Raw genomic sequence first — 15653 nt, 5'->3', positions numbered from 1 at the left:
GTAGGATTATGAGGTGGTGGTGGTGGTGCTGGTAAAAAGGACATGTTCAGACACAAGGAGAACAAAGTGATTTGGAATCTTAATTCTTTTATTATAGAGGTCCATCTAAATCCATAAAATTAGCAATAATCTGAATCCTATATACCGACAAAGGGAATGTGATATGGTGTGCAGGTTTTCTAAGATAAAAACAAGTTGAAGTCCAGCTATTTCAAGCTGTCTACAGACCTACCTGACAAGTTGATATTTAGCTAAAAGGTTTTAACGCTTTTTTGACATCTTTTTGACTAACAGTCAAGACCCAGATGATTCTGCATACAAATTAAGGAACAACCCTTGAAGCTAATTTGAAGCTAAATCCCTTGAACTCATCAGACTTATTTACAGATAAAAAAGTACTACACCAATCCATGTACGTTAAACAACCATACTAATCCGATTAAATGTAGTTGCTTTTAAATGTAATTGATTTTATCCAATAACATACTTACTACAGACTAAATTCGCCACTGCTGACTTCTGAGTCTATGGAGTAAACTGTTATTGAAATCAGACTTACCTTTATTTAACACCTTTGAAATGAGCCCAGGTTTCTTTCATTAATTATATCGGAATACGAGCCGATTGCCACTTTCTTTTACGGTATCTTGATTGCTTGAGAGTACGGGGAGAGGGCGTGGCTTTCACCTCGTCGATGATTGGCTTGCGAATTAGAGTCGTGAACTGGCCGTGCTGCATGTCGGGAACAAATTTTGTAGCTTAGAGACCACGGAAAATAAACAAGAGAGCTTAGGCCTGTTTGCGGCGTTTATTATGATGACTGGAAATGTGTGCGGTGCCCGAAATCCCACTGTTGCCGGCTGCGATAAAGGCGATTATGATGAACAAATCCGACGTATTCAGGCACATCTCCGGCACAGGTGAGGTCATTGCGCGGTTTTGTTTTTTTTTAAATCTATCCTAGAGGAAAACGTGGTTAACTTCCGATCAAACCGTTTCTTCCTCTTTCCCGGGACTCAGTTGGTATAGTCGAGAATTGCCCGGTATGTGCTCTGAAGGCGGGGCTTCCTTTCCATACCGCTGAGCAACGGAGCCGGTAGAACGCCTCTCTGCGGGAGTTGGAACGTGGAACTGGGTGCCGGGGGAATTTCCAGCTGCTAAAAAAACATAATATGCTTTCTAGGGAAGAATAAATACCGCGTTTGGCCAAGATTTTGTTGTTCTTTTTTTAAAAAAATAAAAATAAAACGGCATAGTTTGCCCGAGTTTCCAGCAAGACGATTCTATTTTGAAAGTTGTTCAAATTTAAACGGGGCCAGGGTAGAGAGAATTAAACAGTTAAATCGAAATACCCTGATATTTGAAATACTTCCACGCACCAATTCTGTCCAATATATATAATTATTATAAAGGTGCGGTTAAATTCATGTAGATTGGGCCCGTCTGTCCATAATTGAGAGAAATCTTGCTTGCTGGTTTTATATTTTTGTTGGATTGAACCACATTTCTGAGCTTTTGATTCAGATATTACAGTATGATTATAAGAAAAAGACCTTTACACCCTATGACTGTTCAAGGGAGTCTGACCAGCTGTCAGTTGATTGAAGTAATTTATACTTTTAAACTTAAATTATTGGCTTCTTGAAAGATTATTAAAATAATCCTACATCTAGGTTAAAATATGCTGCATTATTCTTATGGCACTACTGAAATTTATTAAGGTCTTTTAATCCTCAATGGATGTTTTAATACTATATTAACATTAGAAAATACTACCTAACAAGCTCTGGGGTGATTGTAGCATGCCTTTGCCCCCCTTCTAAAATAATTGTACAGATGAGTTTCAACATGTTCTAAAAGCTGAAGGTCTCTTAATTTTTTTAAATTTACCAGAACAATATTTTTGTTGTTCATATCTGAAATGTTATCAAATACAGGTATTGATTTTCCATTGTATAGGAATGCATTGTTCTATACAATAACTGCTAGCCTTTTAAACTTTGAATTATATTTAAAATATAAGTATTTTAAAACAGAAATATGCCAATACTGCCTTTCCATACTTTATTATATTTACTCTAATTTGAATTCATTGTGTACAGTATACAGAGTATGAATTGGGTTTGCAAATCCCTGCTATAAGAATGCACTATTGTACAGTATGTAATTTTTTAAATTCAAGGTATTTTGAGCCACATTTGGTGTTGCAGATTTGGTGGAACCAATACATGTACTTTATATATCATGCTTAGTCATGATATTTAAAGAATCTGGTTATGAATAATTGGGCCACACATAACACTACATTACAATGGATAAATTCACACTTTACATTAAGAAAAAGATGTTTTTCTGAGAGCCACCTTTGACCATTGAGCAAAATACAGAATACTGAATAAGAATTGGAAGGGACTTTGTATGTCTTCTAGTCCAACCCCCTGCTCAAGCAGGACATCCTGTACCATTCAGGACAGATGGCTCTCCATTCTTAAAAACCTCCAGTGATGGAGCACCCACAACTTCTGAAGGCAAGCCACTGATTAATTGTTCTCACTGACAGGAAATTTCTCCTTAATTCTAGATTGCATCTCTCTTTGTTAAGCTTTCATTCCATTTCTTCTTGTCTTGCTCTCTGGTACGTTGGAGAATATAGGTTGACCCACTTCTCTGTGACAGCCCCTTAAATATTGGAAGACTGTTATGTCACACCTAGTCCTTCTCTTCATTAGACCAGACATTTCCAGTTCCTGCAAACATTCATTGTACGGTTAGACTGTAAGTTTCTTAATCATCTTTGTTGCTCATCTCTGTACTCTTTCTAGAGTCTCAACCACTTTTTGTATCATGGTGACCAAAACTGGACAAGTATTTCAACTGTGGTCTTATCAGTGCAATATAAAGCGATACTAACACTTCATGTGATTTTGATACAGCCTAGGACTGCATTGACTTTTTTGGCAGCTGCAACACACTGTTGCCTCTCATTAAGGTGGTTCTCCCCTAGGACTCCTAGATCCCTCTTACAGTTATTGCTATAGAGCCAGGTACTTGCTATTCTATACCTGTGCATTTGGTTTTTCTTGCCTACGTGTAAAGCCTTATTTTTCTCACCACTGAATTTCATTTTGTTGGATAGGGCCCAGTGTTCAAGTCTGTCAAGTTCCTTCTGAATCTTGAGCCTATCTTCTAAAATCTTGGCTATTCCTCCCAGTTTAGTGTTGTCTGCAAATTTGATGAGTTCCCCTTCTATCCCCTCTAAATCATTTATGAAGATGTTGAAGAGAACTGGGCCTAAGATAGAACCTTGTGGTACCCCACTTCCCTCCATGTACATGTAATTCTACTGAGGACTACATGTTGAGGGCAATTAGTCAACCTGTTACGAATCCTTCTGGTGGTGATGCTGTCTATTCATATTTTTCTATCTTACTAAGAAGTAGGCTTTGGTTTACTTTGTCAATATTTGGGACTATACTCCAAATATTAATAAGTGGGTCCAAGACAAAAATAAATGTGACTCTTTCACAGTCATATTTAATTAACCTTAAACATAAATAAACCTGGCTATTCAAAATGCATGCATTTGATTGTTTTCCAGTCTAATACTAAACATTACATTTGGATGTTATGTTTTCGAAGTTCCTAGAAGTTGCACTGGGTGAAAACTCTTAATATGGAAACTAAAATTCTCGGAAGAATGGAGGAGAGAGATATATAAAATGACTGGTAAATATTGGTCTAAACAATTTTGGCTGTTGACGGTTTGTTTTCCAAGAGAGCTTGGGCAAAATTTTTGAAATAGAGATGTTCAGTATTGATCTGAATACCTACTGAAGAAAGAAGTGAACCACTATGGGACAAATCCTCCTGATACAGGTGACTTTTGTGAACGCTGACAAAAGACAAGGGAGCTTCTGCCAATCAGATAAAGAGACAGATATCCAAGAGGGAGAATTCAAACTAGGTGTAACAGTACTTTTATTTGCTCTTTACTGTTGCTTGCACCTGAAAGAAGGTAGACTTTACTGGGAGCAATTTTAGAGAACATACTGACTTGCTTGATGACTCAACTCTTTCTTCAGTTGGTCCTGGAAGTTATCTAGATAGCATTTCAGGTATTGACTGGGAAGCTTGAATCTTCTTGGAAACTATATTTAGAATCACTTGTTTGATGAAGGTTTGCTTTGTCTCCAAGTGGTTGACAGGGGTCTAATCATTTTTTACAGTTCTAGGGCATTCAACTATGATGATTCCGTTTAATAGCTACATAAATTGTTTTGTTGATTTTAAAAAGGAAGTATCTTGGACTACTTTCTGCTAATTCTTTAATTATTGTTTTGTGTTAAATTGTAAATTAATGTGTATTACATTGCATAGTTTTGGTTTTGACTTTTTATCTTGGGATTGCTCTTACTATTGTATCAGACTGTTGAGTGCCCATGTTTAGTTGCTTTTTAATTAAAGGAAAAATCCAGGAAAGAATAACTATCCTCCACTATAGGATAACTACTTAATCCTGGATTCTTATGTGTTTAAATTGAGAATTTATTACGTAAATGGTGTTGATACATCTGTATAGTCCAATTTCATGAGAACAGTTGCTGGTTAGTTCAGATATAAAGATTAATTGATAAATTAGATTTTAAGGAATGATAAGGTTAGAAGTTGTAGCTTTCCTAATGTGAATAAATGCTAGTATCTAACAATAATATTTTAATAAAGCAGGGTCCTGAGACATCAAATAAAACATTTTGGGATCTCTTTGGATCAGGTTACATTCAGGCTTCACTAACTACCAGAGGATAATAGGATTTAAGCAGCTGTGAAGAAAGTACAGATCAGGGTGTCAAACTGGCAACCCACAGGCCAGATGTGTCATGTGCAGGACATGCCCACCCCAGCTCCACAAAGGGGAAAAATGTCACAAAACATCTCATGATGGCAAGGTGATGCCACGAGTTTGACACCTGTGGTACAGATAGTCCTTGACTTATTGCAATTGAGCCCAGAATTACAGTTATAAGTCATGGCAGTCATTAAGCAGGTCACCACATGATCATGCCTGATTTCATGATTCAGCAGTCATTAAGCAATGCTGCAATCCTTAAGTGAACACTGCTATTTTTAAATGAATCCATTTCAGCCAATGACTGGTTTTTTTTTGCTGGAAACCAGAATTAAATACCAGTTTTTGCCCCCCCCCAAATGGAAATCACGGTAATGTGATTATAAAATGGTGAAAACACCCTTAAACACCCCTAAATGTGGGCCAGTTGCCAAATGCCCAAAATGTGATCACATGGCTGTAAGGGAGGTGGTTGTCTGAACTTTAAAGCCAGGTTGTAAGTAGTTTTGAGGGGGTACATTATAATTTAAAAGGTGGTTTGTAAGGAGCTCTGAGGAGGTCATAAGTCAAGAACTATCTGCAATTACAGCCGTTAAAATAAAAAGGCAATCTAGGCTGAACCGAATAGATTATGAGGACCTAGGAAATAGGCACATTAGCAGTTTGGAGGCAGAACATTCTCCATCTGTGATTTGAATTTCATCTAGTATATACATTAACGAGCTGTATGGTATGGTGGTTATAACTCATGTAGATAACATTTTGTTTATAGCTAACATGAAAATTTAGCTACATATGTCAGATTACCACATGTTTCACAATTCATGGCAGTGTAATACTTGGTAAGGTAAGGCAGTAAAACGTAGGTCAAGATTAGGCATATTTGCTGTCTAAATGTACTGTAATATCACCAGTCTTTGTGTTACCTTGTTTTATAGTCCCAATCAAGGATGAACAAAAAAGAGCTGACTAAAGATAGGACAAATATGTAGAATGGCAGAAATCTGCCTTTTTAAAAACAATCAACTGTAGGGAAACTGTAGAGAAAGTGGTCCAAAGAAAATATCGCTAAAGCAAATTGACAAGCTATATCTAATTTGAAACAAAATACCTAGAAAACAGGAAAAACCATTGTAAGAAGTTTCCTATGTCCAGTGATACTCACAACAATGCCTGAATGTAACCTGATCCAAAGAGATCCCAAAATGTAGGTCTTCAATGTCAACATGGTCCATGGACACTTGCTAAAAGAATGAAGAAGTTAACTGGCAAGATCAGGTGTACTTGTAAATTCTCTGTTTGATCTGAGACCTTTGTCAAGATCTGTGAGTTGTGGTTTCGGAGACATTAGGTGAGCATGCTTATTCCAACATATTTCCTTGATCCATCAGAGTATATAGGAGTTCTAGCTTTCAGTTATAAACCTTTGTATAATGTTTGAGAGTTACTGAGTGGGCTTTCCATCAAGGACCTCAATGGTTATGAATCAATGTAATAAGACATCCCTATGAGGAAGGTTTGCTTCAGCCAGCTCTTCAGGGAGAGGAAGCCCGTGTTCAGGTTTGATAGTGTATTGAGTGCTTCAGTTCCTACTGTGACTTGAACAGCAGCCCCTTCTCTTTTAGTATAACTCGTTTGTTTATATTTTAGCCACCTTTAATTTCACATGAGCTTTCTTTAATTCAGCTGCCTTTAATTTGGTCTGTGTTACATCTGATTCTGGCATGTTGGTTCCAACTCTACCACTCTTCTCCAGTCAGGGTGGTCACGGCAGTCAGGATGGGAGGCGACACGGGTGCGAGTTGTTTAGGACCGAGTCTGCAGAGGAAACGAAGCCCCGCCTCCCTGCTCTACGCGTCAGTTTTTTCGACTCGGTAGAGTAGGACAGGCGTGTCTCGTGTTTCCTCTGTAGGCCCGGCCTTGCTAAACTCAATCCCAGCGTGAACTGAGGGATTCCGCTGAAGACCGCTTGACGGTAGGGCTGTCGGCTGACAGACCCTTCGGCGCGCACGAGCGGTTTCTGCTCTGCCGCGCGGCAGCATTTCGGCCCATTTTCCTTCTGACGGTAGCTGCGACTCGGGCTCAGCCCTGCAGCTGGGACGCGCGACGCCCATTCCGTGCCACCTTCCTGCCCTCCTTGGACCGTGCGCCGCTGCGACCCTCTCTTCACGATCGGATCGCCGATTTCGGCGCAGAGAGCCCCGTCTGCATTAAAGAGGTCGGTTTTGCCCTCATTTGAGTTTCGCGCGCTTTTGGGCTAGTTTCAAGATGGCGGACGCCAGTTTGAGCACGGCTTCCCGCTCGAAGAAGGCCAGGGGAAAGCGGACCCATGAGCCCGATCCAGGGGAGGGGACCTCCGGGGGCCATAGGGCCAAGAAGAGCAGGCACCAAGATGTCCCTAGACCATCAGGGATCCGCTCCTCTTCTTCCTCGAAATCTACGAAGGATGAGGAGCGTCGTCATAAGGCTATGGAGAAAGCCTTTAACAGGGCCTCCTCTTCCTCAACGGCCCGGGACAAGGCCCTTCCTGCAGCTTCGGCGTCGAGGGAGATTCGCCCTCCTGGGCTCTCGTCTTGCGCTCCTGAGGCCCTCCCTCCTCCTCTCTCCCCTGACCATTCCAACCAGGAAGACAATGTCTCCATTTCTGAGGCGGTGGCCGTTTTCCAAGGGGATCACGGGGTATCTATTGGAGCCTCAGGTCCTGATCCCTCTCCTCAGGCCGATGTCTCTCTGCCTCAAGGTCAGGCTGTTTCTCTGGCCTCTGCTTTTAATACTCAAGGGCAGAATATTTCTCCTGATTTGGCAAATTTGATAGCTCTTTCCATAAGACAAGGCATTGCCCAAGGTCTGCAAGAGAGAGCCTCGTCTCGTGTCTCTGACTATTTGGATGAGCAGGCCCTTTCCCTGCGCTCAGTTCCCATGAACACAAGCCATCTTCCTCCGGAACGGGCAGGGTCACCGTCCAAGATCAGTCAGGGTTCCATGTCTGAGGAAGAAGAGGGTGAAATTTTGGTCGACCAAGACTTATCTGAAGACGAGGGTTTGGAACCCGACCAACCCTCCTTTGTGGGTCTCTTCAGACCACAGATGTTCCGGTCTCTTTTATTTAAGGCCCAGACTACCACCCGCTTGGGCATTCCCGGAGCTAAGTCTTCCGGTCAAGCTTTGTCTTCTGATCCTGCCTCGGCCTTGTTTGAAGAGCCATCGGTTATGACTGAGACTATACCGGCTCCCAAATTGTTCTCGGACGTCTTACAACGGCAATGGAAATTCCCGAGCTCGGGTCCTGCTCCTAATTCTTTGGATCGAAGATTTTACCATCTAGCGTCAGAATATGCGGATTTGTTACAGGTCCCGACAGTGGACCCTCCAATAGTCGCTCTTGCTTCTCCAACCCCCTTGTCAGGTCCCTCGGAGGAATCTCTGCGACCAGAGGATCGGAAAGCGGAAAGGTCTTTGATTAAAGCCCATCAGTCAGCGGCCTGGTCTGCTCAAGCCTCCTCGGCGGCTTCTTTTTTTAATAGAGCCTCTATCCTCTGGCTGAAGCAGTTGCAAAAACGCATTCCTAGCTCGGATGTCCGCTCGCACCAGGACATAACCAAGATTCTGGCGGCGGTTGAATTCTCGGCCGACGCCACCTTGAACGCCTCACGCTTTTCGGCCAAATCCATTGGTTCGACGATTACTTCCCGAAGGTTGCTTTGGTTGAAAAATTGGCAGGCCGACATCCGCCACAAATGGCGCCTGGCGTCCTCCCCCTATGCTGGCTCGAGCTTGTTCGGGGCTCCTCTGGAACCACTTCTTATTGAAACCCGGGACCATCGCAAGGTGCTACCAGCCCTTTCGCGTAGATCTGAGTATCGTCAGACGAATTCCTTTCGTCCGTCCTCCTTTCGTTCCTCGGATTCCACTCCTTCCTACCAGCGTTACCAACGTCCTTTCCAGGCCAGGGGAGCTCCTTTCCAGGATCACCAGGTCAGACAGGGGCCCCGATTCCCCTCCAGGCGAAACCAACGTGGGGGGCGTGGCAGGCCCTTTCGCAGATCTCGTTAACTGGCCCCAGACCTCGGGGATCGGAGGTCGTTTAGCCCTTTTTGCCTCCAAATGGGAGTCCACAGTCTCAGACAATTGGGTCAAGAATGTGGTTAAATTCGGCCTTCCCCTAGAGTTTAGGTCTACCCCTCCTCAGTTGTTTTTGCGTTGCCCTGTTTCCCTTATTGGGGCTAAAAGAGCCCGGGTGGAGGCCGCCATTAAACATCTGCTGGCCTCCAGGTCCATTCAGCCCGTTCCGTCCTCGGAATTTGGGAAGGGGTTTTATTCCCGTTTATTTCTTGTTCAAAAGTCCTCCGGGGATTGGCGCCCCATTCTCGACCTTAAGGCCTTGAACCGGCATATAACATATCACCGGTTCAAGATGCAATCCCTTCAGACGATTTTGCTTTCCCTGCAAGTTGGAGATTTCATGTCATCTATTGACTTGACAGAGGCCTACCTTCATGTCCCTATCCTCCCCGAGCACCGTAGGTACCTTCGTTTTTGTTATAATGGGAAACATTATCAATACCGTGCCCTTCCCTTTGGCCTTTCCTCAGCCCCCAGGGTTTTCACCAAAATTATGGCGGCCCTCATGGCCTTTGTCTCTAACCTCCCTGTGAGGGTTCTCTTTTATCTCGATGATATTTTAGTTTTATCTCGTTCCTCTGAGCAGGCACATCGAGATTTAGCCTTGACCCTTAGGATTTTACAAGAACACGGCTTTTCCATTAATTGGAGGAAGAGCCACTTAGTCCCTGCCACTAGGCTTCAACACCTGGGAGCTATTATAGACACGGTCTCCTCGGAGGTTTTCCTTTCTCCGGACCGTATCTTGAGTTTGAGATCTCTGGCAGCCAAGGTTCAGCGACAACGCTCAACCTCTCTCCTCACCTTGTCTTGTCTCCTCGGCAAAATGGTGTCTTCGTTTGGGATCGTCCCTTGGTCCAGACTACACAGCAGGGACCTCCAGTGGTTCCTGCTGCCGTTCCAGCGGACCCGCAGGGCTTCATCCCCCGTACGAGTGATAGTTCCCCAGCACGTGCTGCAGTCTCTGGATTGGTGGATCTCCGACAACATCACCAAGGGAAGCTCCTTCCGCGAGCCTCAACGCTTACTCGTCACAACGGACGCCAGCTTAACCGGTTGGGGCGCTCATCTGGGGAGTCACCTGACTCAAGGACTGTGGTCCTCCCAGGAGTCGGAGTTGAGCATCAACGTCCTGGAGCTTCGGGCCATCTTCCTCGCTCTGCAACATTTCCAGACCCTAGTTCAGGGCCGGGACGTCCTCGTCCTAACGGACAACGTCTCGGCGAAAGCCCATGTCAACAGGCAAGGGGGGACGCGGTCCCGAGCTCTCATGCGCGAAGCTCACAGGCTGGGCTCCTGGTCGGAAACCAATCTGTCTTCCATCAAAGCGGCTCACATCTCCGGGATCGAGAATCGGACAGCGGATGCCCTCAGCCGGTCTACGATCGACCCAGCGGAGTGGAGTCTCCACCCGGATCTCTTTCAGGAACTGGTGGTTCGATTCGGTCTTCCGGCCATCGACCTATTTGCCTCGGGGGCCAACCATCAAACACCTCGGTTCTTCTCCAGGTTCCCAACTCCAGGAGCGGAAGCAATAGACGCTCTCCGCTGCACTTGGCCGTCGAATCTCCTCCTGTATGCATTTCCTCCGCTTCCCCTCATTCCTCTAGTCATCAGGAAGCTCCTTCAGGACCGGGCGGAGCTCGTCCTGATTGCACCCTTTTGGAGCCGTCGACCTTGGTTCGCGGATCTACGAGCTCTCTCGGTTCAACCACCTTGGCAGATTCCAGACGATCGCATGGTTCTCCTGCAGGGATCCCTGTCTCATCCGGATCCACACTGGCTTCGCTTAACCGCGTGGAGACTGAGCGGCTCATTATGAGGGACATTCCCCTTTCGTCGGGGGTCATCGACCTCATACAAGCTTCTAGGAGGGGCTCGACTACCAGGATTTACGAGGCTACCTGGCGGTCTTTCTCTACATGGTGTCAAAAGCGTCAAATATTACCTCCTTCAGCCTCAGTGGAACATGTCTTAGAGTTTCTTCATGAAGGGTTTCTAGCGGAACTCTCACCTAACACCCTACGACGTCAAGTGGCGGCACTTTCTTCGGTCCTTTCCTGCGGCTCGACGCACCCAATATCTCGTCACCCGCTCGTTCGCCAGTTCTTACGAGGGGCCACCAATGTCCGCCCACCTCCGGTACGTCGTTTCCCTACATGGGACCTTCCTCGAGTCCTTTCAGCCCTGACGAAAGCTCCCTTCGAGCCCTTGAGGGAGGTATCCCTTCGACTTCTCTCTCTGAAGGTGGCCTTTCTAGTGGCGGTCACCTCCGCTCGAAGAATCTCTGAGATGACTTCTCTATCGGTCCGCAAAGAACTCTGTATCCTCTACCCGGACAGGGTGGTCCTCAGGCTGGACCCTTCCTTCGTCCCGAAGGTAAACTCCTTGTTCCACAGGTCCCAAGAGTTAGTCTTACCAAACTTTTGTCCCCAACCGCGTCATCGTTTGGAAGAAAACTGGCATAAGTTAGATGTTCGCCGTGCTGTCAAGGTCTATCTGGCTCGTACGTCATCAATCAGACGGACGGATGCTTTCTTCGTTTCCTTTCTTCCTTCTTCATTGGGGACCAAGATCTCATCAGCGACCTTGGGCCGATGGATTCGGGCATGCATCTCTACAGCCTACATTTCACTTTCTCTGCCGGTTCCCCGGGGCATTACGGCCCACTCAACGAGAAGCGCCGCAACTTCGGCAGCCTGGTCGACCAGGGCCCCGGTAGAGGAGATCTGCCGGGCGGCCACGTGGGCCTCTCCTAACGCCTTCATCAGACACTATCGTCTGGATGCTTATGCCTCTTCGGATGCAGCCTTTGGCAGGAGAGTGCTCCAGCAGGTCCATCAGGCATCCTAGGACCGGGGCCGGCCTTCTCCCTCCCGACAGGACACAGGACTTGGGTATGTCCCATCCTGACTGCCGTGACCACCCTGACTGGAGAATGAGCGTTGGTACCTACCTGATACGCTCCTTCTCGGGCTGGTGGTCACGGCAGTCAGCCCCTCCCTTTGGCCGTCCCGGGCTGGCAGTAACCTCTAAAGGGAAGGCTGGGGGGGGAGGGTTTACTTACCTCTCTTCATGTTTTTTTCCTCTAGACACGCCAGTCTGCACAGAATTCCTCGTCTCAAAACTGACGCGTAGAGCAGGGAGGCGGGGCTTCGTTTCCTCTGCAGACTCGGTCCTAAACAACTCGCACCCGTGTCGCCTCCCATCCTGACTGCCGTGACCACCAGCCCGAGAAGGAGCGTATCAGGTAGGTACCAACGCTCATTTTAGCAAATAAGTTTTTGAGCAGCAAATGCTTCTGCTCTAATTAGGTATTTAACAACAAGTGTAGTGTTACTTAAGCTTGATGACTTTAGCCAGAGTTTTTCTCATTTGCTTGAACCTGTGGCTTTTTCTAGTTCTAGTGTTTCCCTGGGATTAGAAGTCAGTATACTCTGTCTTTGGGTTAATCGCTGGAGTGCTTTTGAGAGACTTGGTTTTCTGAACTCATTCATTACCTGTGGGAGTCATTGTCTGGGGTTTCTGTACACTCTACCCATTAAGGGGCATCTAGATTGCCATTCAGTCTGGCTGCAATGCTTCTTAATAGCAGTAAGAGTTTTGAAAGGGCTATGATAGTTTGGCTGCTGTATCAAGTTCTAGTCCTCTATATGCTTTAGTGACTTATCAAAGGATTTTTTTTACTGTGCTGATACTAGCTTAAAGCCATACACTGCAATTTTATAGAGTAGAAATACTATTGATTTCTGTCTGAAAATGTCAAGGATCTTTTAGAAGGAATCATTTTGACAACTTTACATTAAATTTATGTTGCCTCTTTTTCAATAAGAGTGGGCAGGCCCTGCTCCTAATGCTGGATTCCAGTTCCATCAACTATAGCCAATATGGACAATGACCAAAGAAGATGGGAATTATGGCACAACAACATCTGCAAGGGCCTAATTTTTTTAACATTACATGTAGTCCTTGAGTTATGACCATTTGATTAACAATCCGGAATTATGATGGCCTGGGAAAGGGTGCCTTACAGCCAATAAGGCACTCTGGCTATTGCAAAACATTGTGCTACCTCTCTTGCAGTCATGTCACCGCTTGGGGTGGGGGGGCGAAAGCCCTACTAAGCAGGTATATTCAAAAGTATGAAGGCTATTGCTTAACGCATTGTAAGCCGCCCTGAGTCTCCAGAGAAGGGCAGCATATAAATCGAACCAATAAATCTGGGTGGTCAATAATCTGTTCATACTTATGACCAGTTACCAGGAACCTCAGAATCATGTGATTGCCATTTGCAAGCTGTTCCTGGCTCCTGAGAGGACTCTTGCTCTGGAGGCTGGTTTAAAGGTCTGCCTCCTGAGGGGAGTTGAATGTTTTTGGCAGGGTGCAGAAACAACAACTGAAATCATGAAGATTTTGGCTTGCTTCCTGCACCCTGCTGAATGAGTTTTTTGGATGGAGGAAGCTGAATTCCTTTGGCAGGCAGCTCTTTCAACCAGCCCCCAGAGACAAGAGGGAGCTGAAATATAATTGGAGAGCAGAGAGTCAGTATAGTAAAGTGAGAGGTGTGGGTCTGGTAGAGTACGACCTGGTACAGGCCATGCATTAATATCTCTTCACTCAGGGGCTGAACATCCTGCTTGGATTTTGGTATGGAGGATTTTCAGCTCGGGAACGCAGCCTCCTAGGATTCCTAATTTGATTGCCTGATGATAACAACCCGGTGTGCCAGTATTACAATCATTTTAGTGATGCCTTACGTGGGCAGTCATGTGACATCTGCTCAACAGCCACTTAGCTCAATGACTGAGATTCAGTTCCCAGTTGTAGTTGTAAGTCAATAATTATCTGTTCTTTTACAAACATGCTGTATAAAGATAATTTACAAAAATAGTAAAACCCTATAGTTATCAATGATTTGATAACAAAGATAACAAGATTTGCGCTCCTTGACTATCTTAATAGTTAAGATAGAAATTATTATGTGTGCTTGAGGCCCAGTAATGCCATCACAGTGGCCATAGAGGCTTGAGATCCATTGCTAATGTATTACTACTTAATTCACTGCAATTGTTCTCTCGCACACATATGTTATTTCTGACATGAAGAACAACAATATTTACTTGTTATATTTATATTCTCCTTTTCCTTCAGGAGCTTAGGGCAGTATTGAGGGCACAAAATGAAAAATGAATTTCAGGTTATAGGTGGATTGTTTAGCAATCGGAGCCCACCATTTAATTATTAAATAATCACTAAGTTAAACTGCGACGATCTTTTATTAATAACCTTTGTAAGTTCTCTGGGGGACTTTTTTTGATTAAGAGTTAAGTAAAACCATTCTTTAAATAATAACTGCATGAACAATGTTTTGAAATTATTATCCCCATGACTGGATGGATGACTTGGGACCAATCACTTTCTTTCAACTCAACTCACCTCCTTTGATTGTTGTGAAAAAAGTAGGAACTAGGAGTGTTAGGTATGTTTTCTGCTTTGAGTTATGCATATATAATAAAAAGGTGGGATAAAAATTAATAATTTGAATAATTAATTAGTAAGGCATATAGAAAATAGTCAACAGAAGAGTTGACATTTAAATTGCTTTATTCAGATGGAATGCAGGAAATGTATATCAAACCTGAACTTCACAAAGTCATGATTGGGAAGATAAAGAAGGTAGATCACTCAAATACTTTAATTTTCCTTACATTGAGTGGTATGATACTGTGATGTTTGAGGCTAAAAAAATGATAACATTTATAACTTTACATTGTTATGTTGAGTGTGGTTGATCCACCAACTGCAAATCTGGTAGTGGTTGCGTCTATCATGAATTGTTTTATTTTACCAAGAAGTCAGCTGTGGTCTACTTTATCAAATGCCTTATTGAAATCTAAATATATTATATCCACAGTATTTCCTTGATCCACTAATTTATTTGCTTTATTAAAGTGTGCTAACTTCAATTAATCACCTCCAAATAAATATTCCCTTGTAGAATAGATATTCCTTTGTAATTCTAAATTTTATAAGTCTGTATATCCCATACGTCAACTTGACAGCAAGTTGTTTTATTTCGACTGGACTGGAGGTTTGGGTGACAAAACTTTATTTGGTCAGAAGTGTATATCAGAACTGTATATCTGAAGTGACATACAGTATTTTTTCTAAGTTTAGTTTTGGGAAAATATTGTTTAAAATTTCATTGTCACTGCCCAAAAATGATAAATGCAAAGCTCTTATCTTTTATTAGTTATTCTCTTGAGAGTAGTATCTTGTGAATGTGGGCAGAGGTATTCTGCCTCATTTACTGAGAAGATCAATTGATTATGCACTATCAAAACTTTAATAATATTATATGAACAATTAATGTAAGATATAAGTTGTCTCTATCTAGAGTATACCAGGCATACTAGAGTATACCAACAAAATTCCAGGCTTATTTACAGCATGATAGTTTACTTGAGAGTCCCTTGGGAGTTGGGCCGCATAGAAATTCGATAAATTAAATTAAATTAAATTAAATTAAATTAATTAAATTAAATTAAATTAAATTAAATTAAATTAAATTAAATTAAATTAAATTAAATTAAATTAAATTAAATTAAATTAAATTAAATTAAATTAAATTAAATTTTGTTGCACTGTCTTTCTTTCCTTTTATATGCTGTATATAACCGTATTT

General features: G+C 43.4%; 1 protein-coding gene across 3 annotated transcripts in view; it reads left to right on the top strand.

Annotated features, from left to right (window-relative positions):
* Positions 1-812: 812 nt before the first annotated feature.
* KIZ (kizuna centrosomal protein) overlaps positions 813-15653 on the top strand; it is an 81762-nt gene continuing 66921 nt past the window's right edge. For all 3 annotated transcript variants that reach the window (XR_011600151.1, XM_070939135.1, XM_070939134.1), the window contains exon 1: positions 813-920. Coding sequence is in view for 2 of the 3 variants with exons in the window: in XM_070939135.1 (XP_070795236.1) it covers positions 814-920 (107 nt within the window). In the remaining variant the exon portion in view is untranslated. The remainder of the gene's footprint in view (positions 921-15653) is intronic.

Source organism: Pituophis catenifer, unplaced genomic scaffold (assembly GCF_029215685.1).
Source record: "Pituophis catenifer annectens isolate HBS135680 unplaced genomic scaffold, rPitCat1.0.hap2 SCAF_3, whole genome shotgun sequence".
NCBI classification, from domain to species: Eukaryota; Metazoa; Chordata; class Lepidosauria; order Squamata; family Colubridae; genus Pituophis; species Pituophis catenifer.
This window is presented reverse-complemented; position numbering and strand designations above follow the sequence as displayed.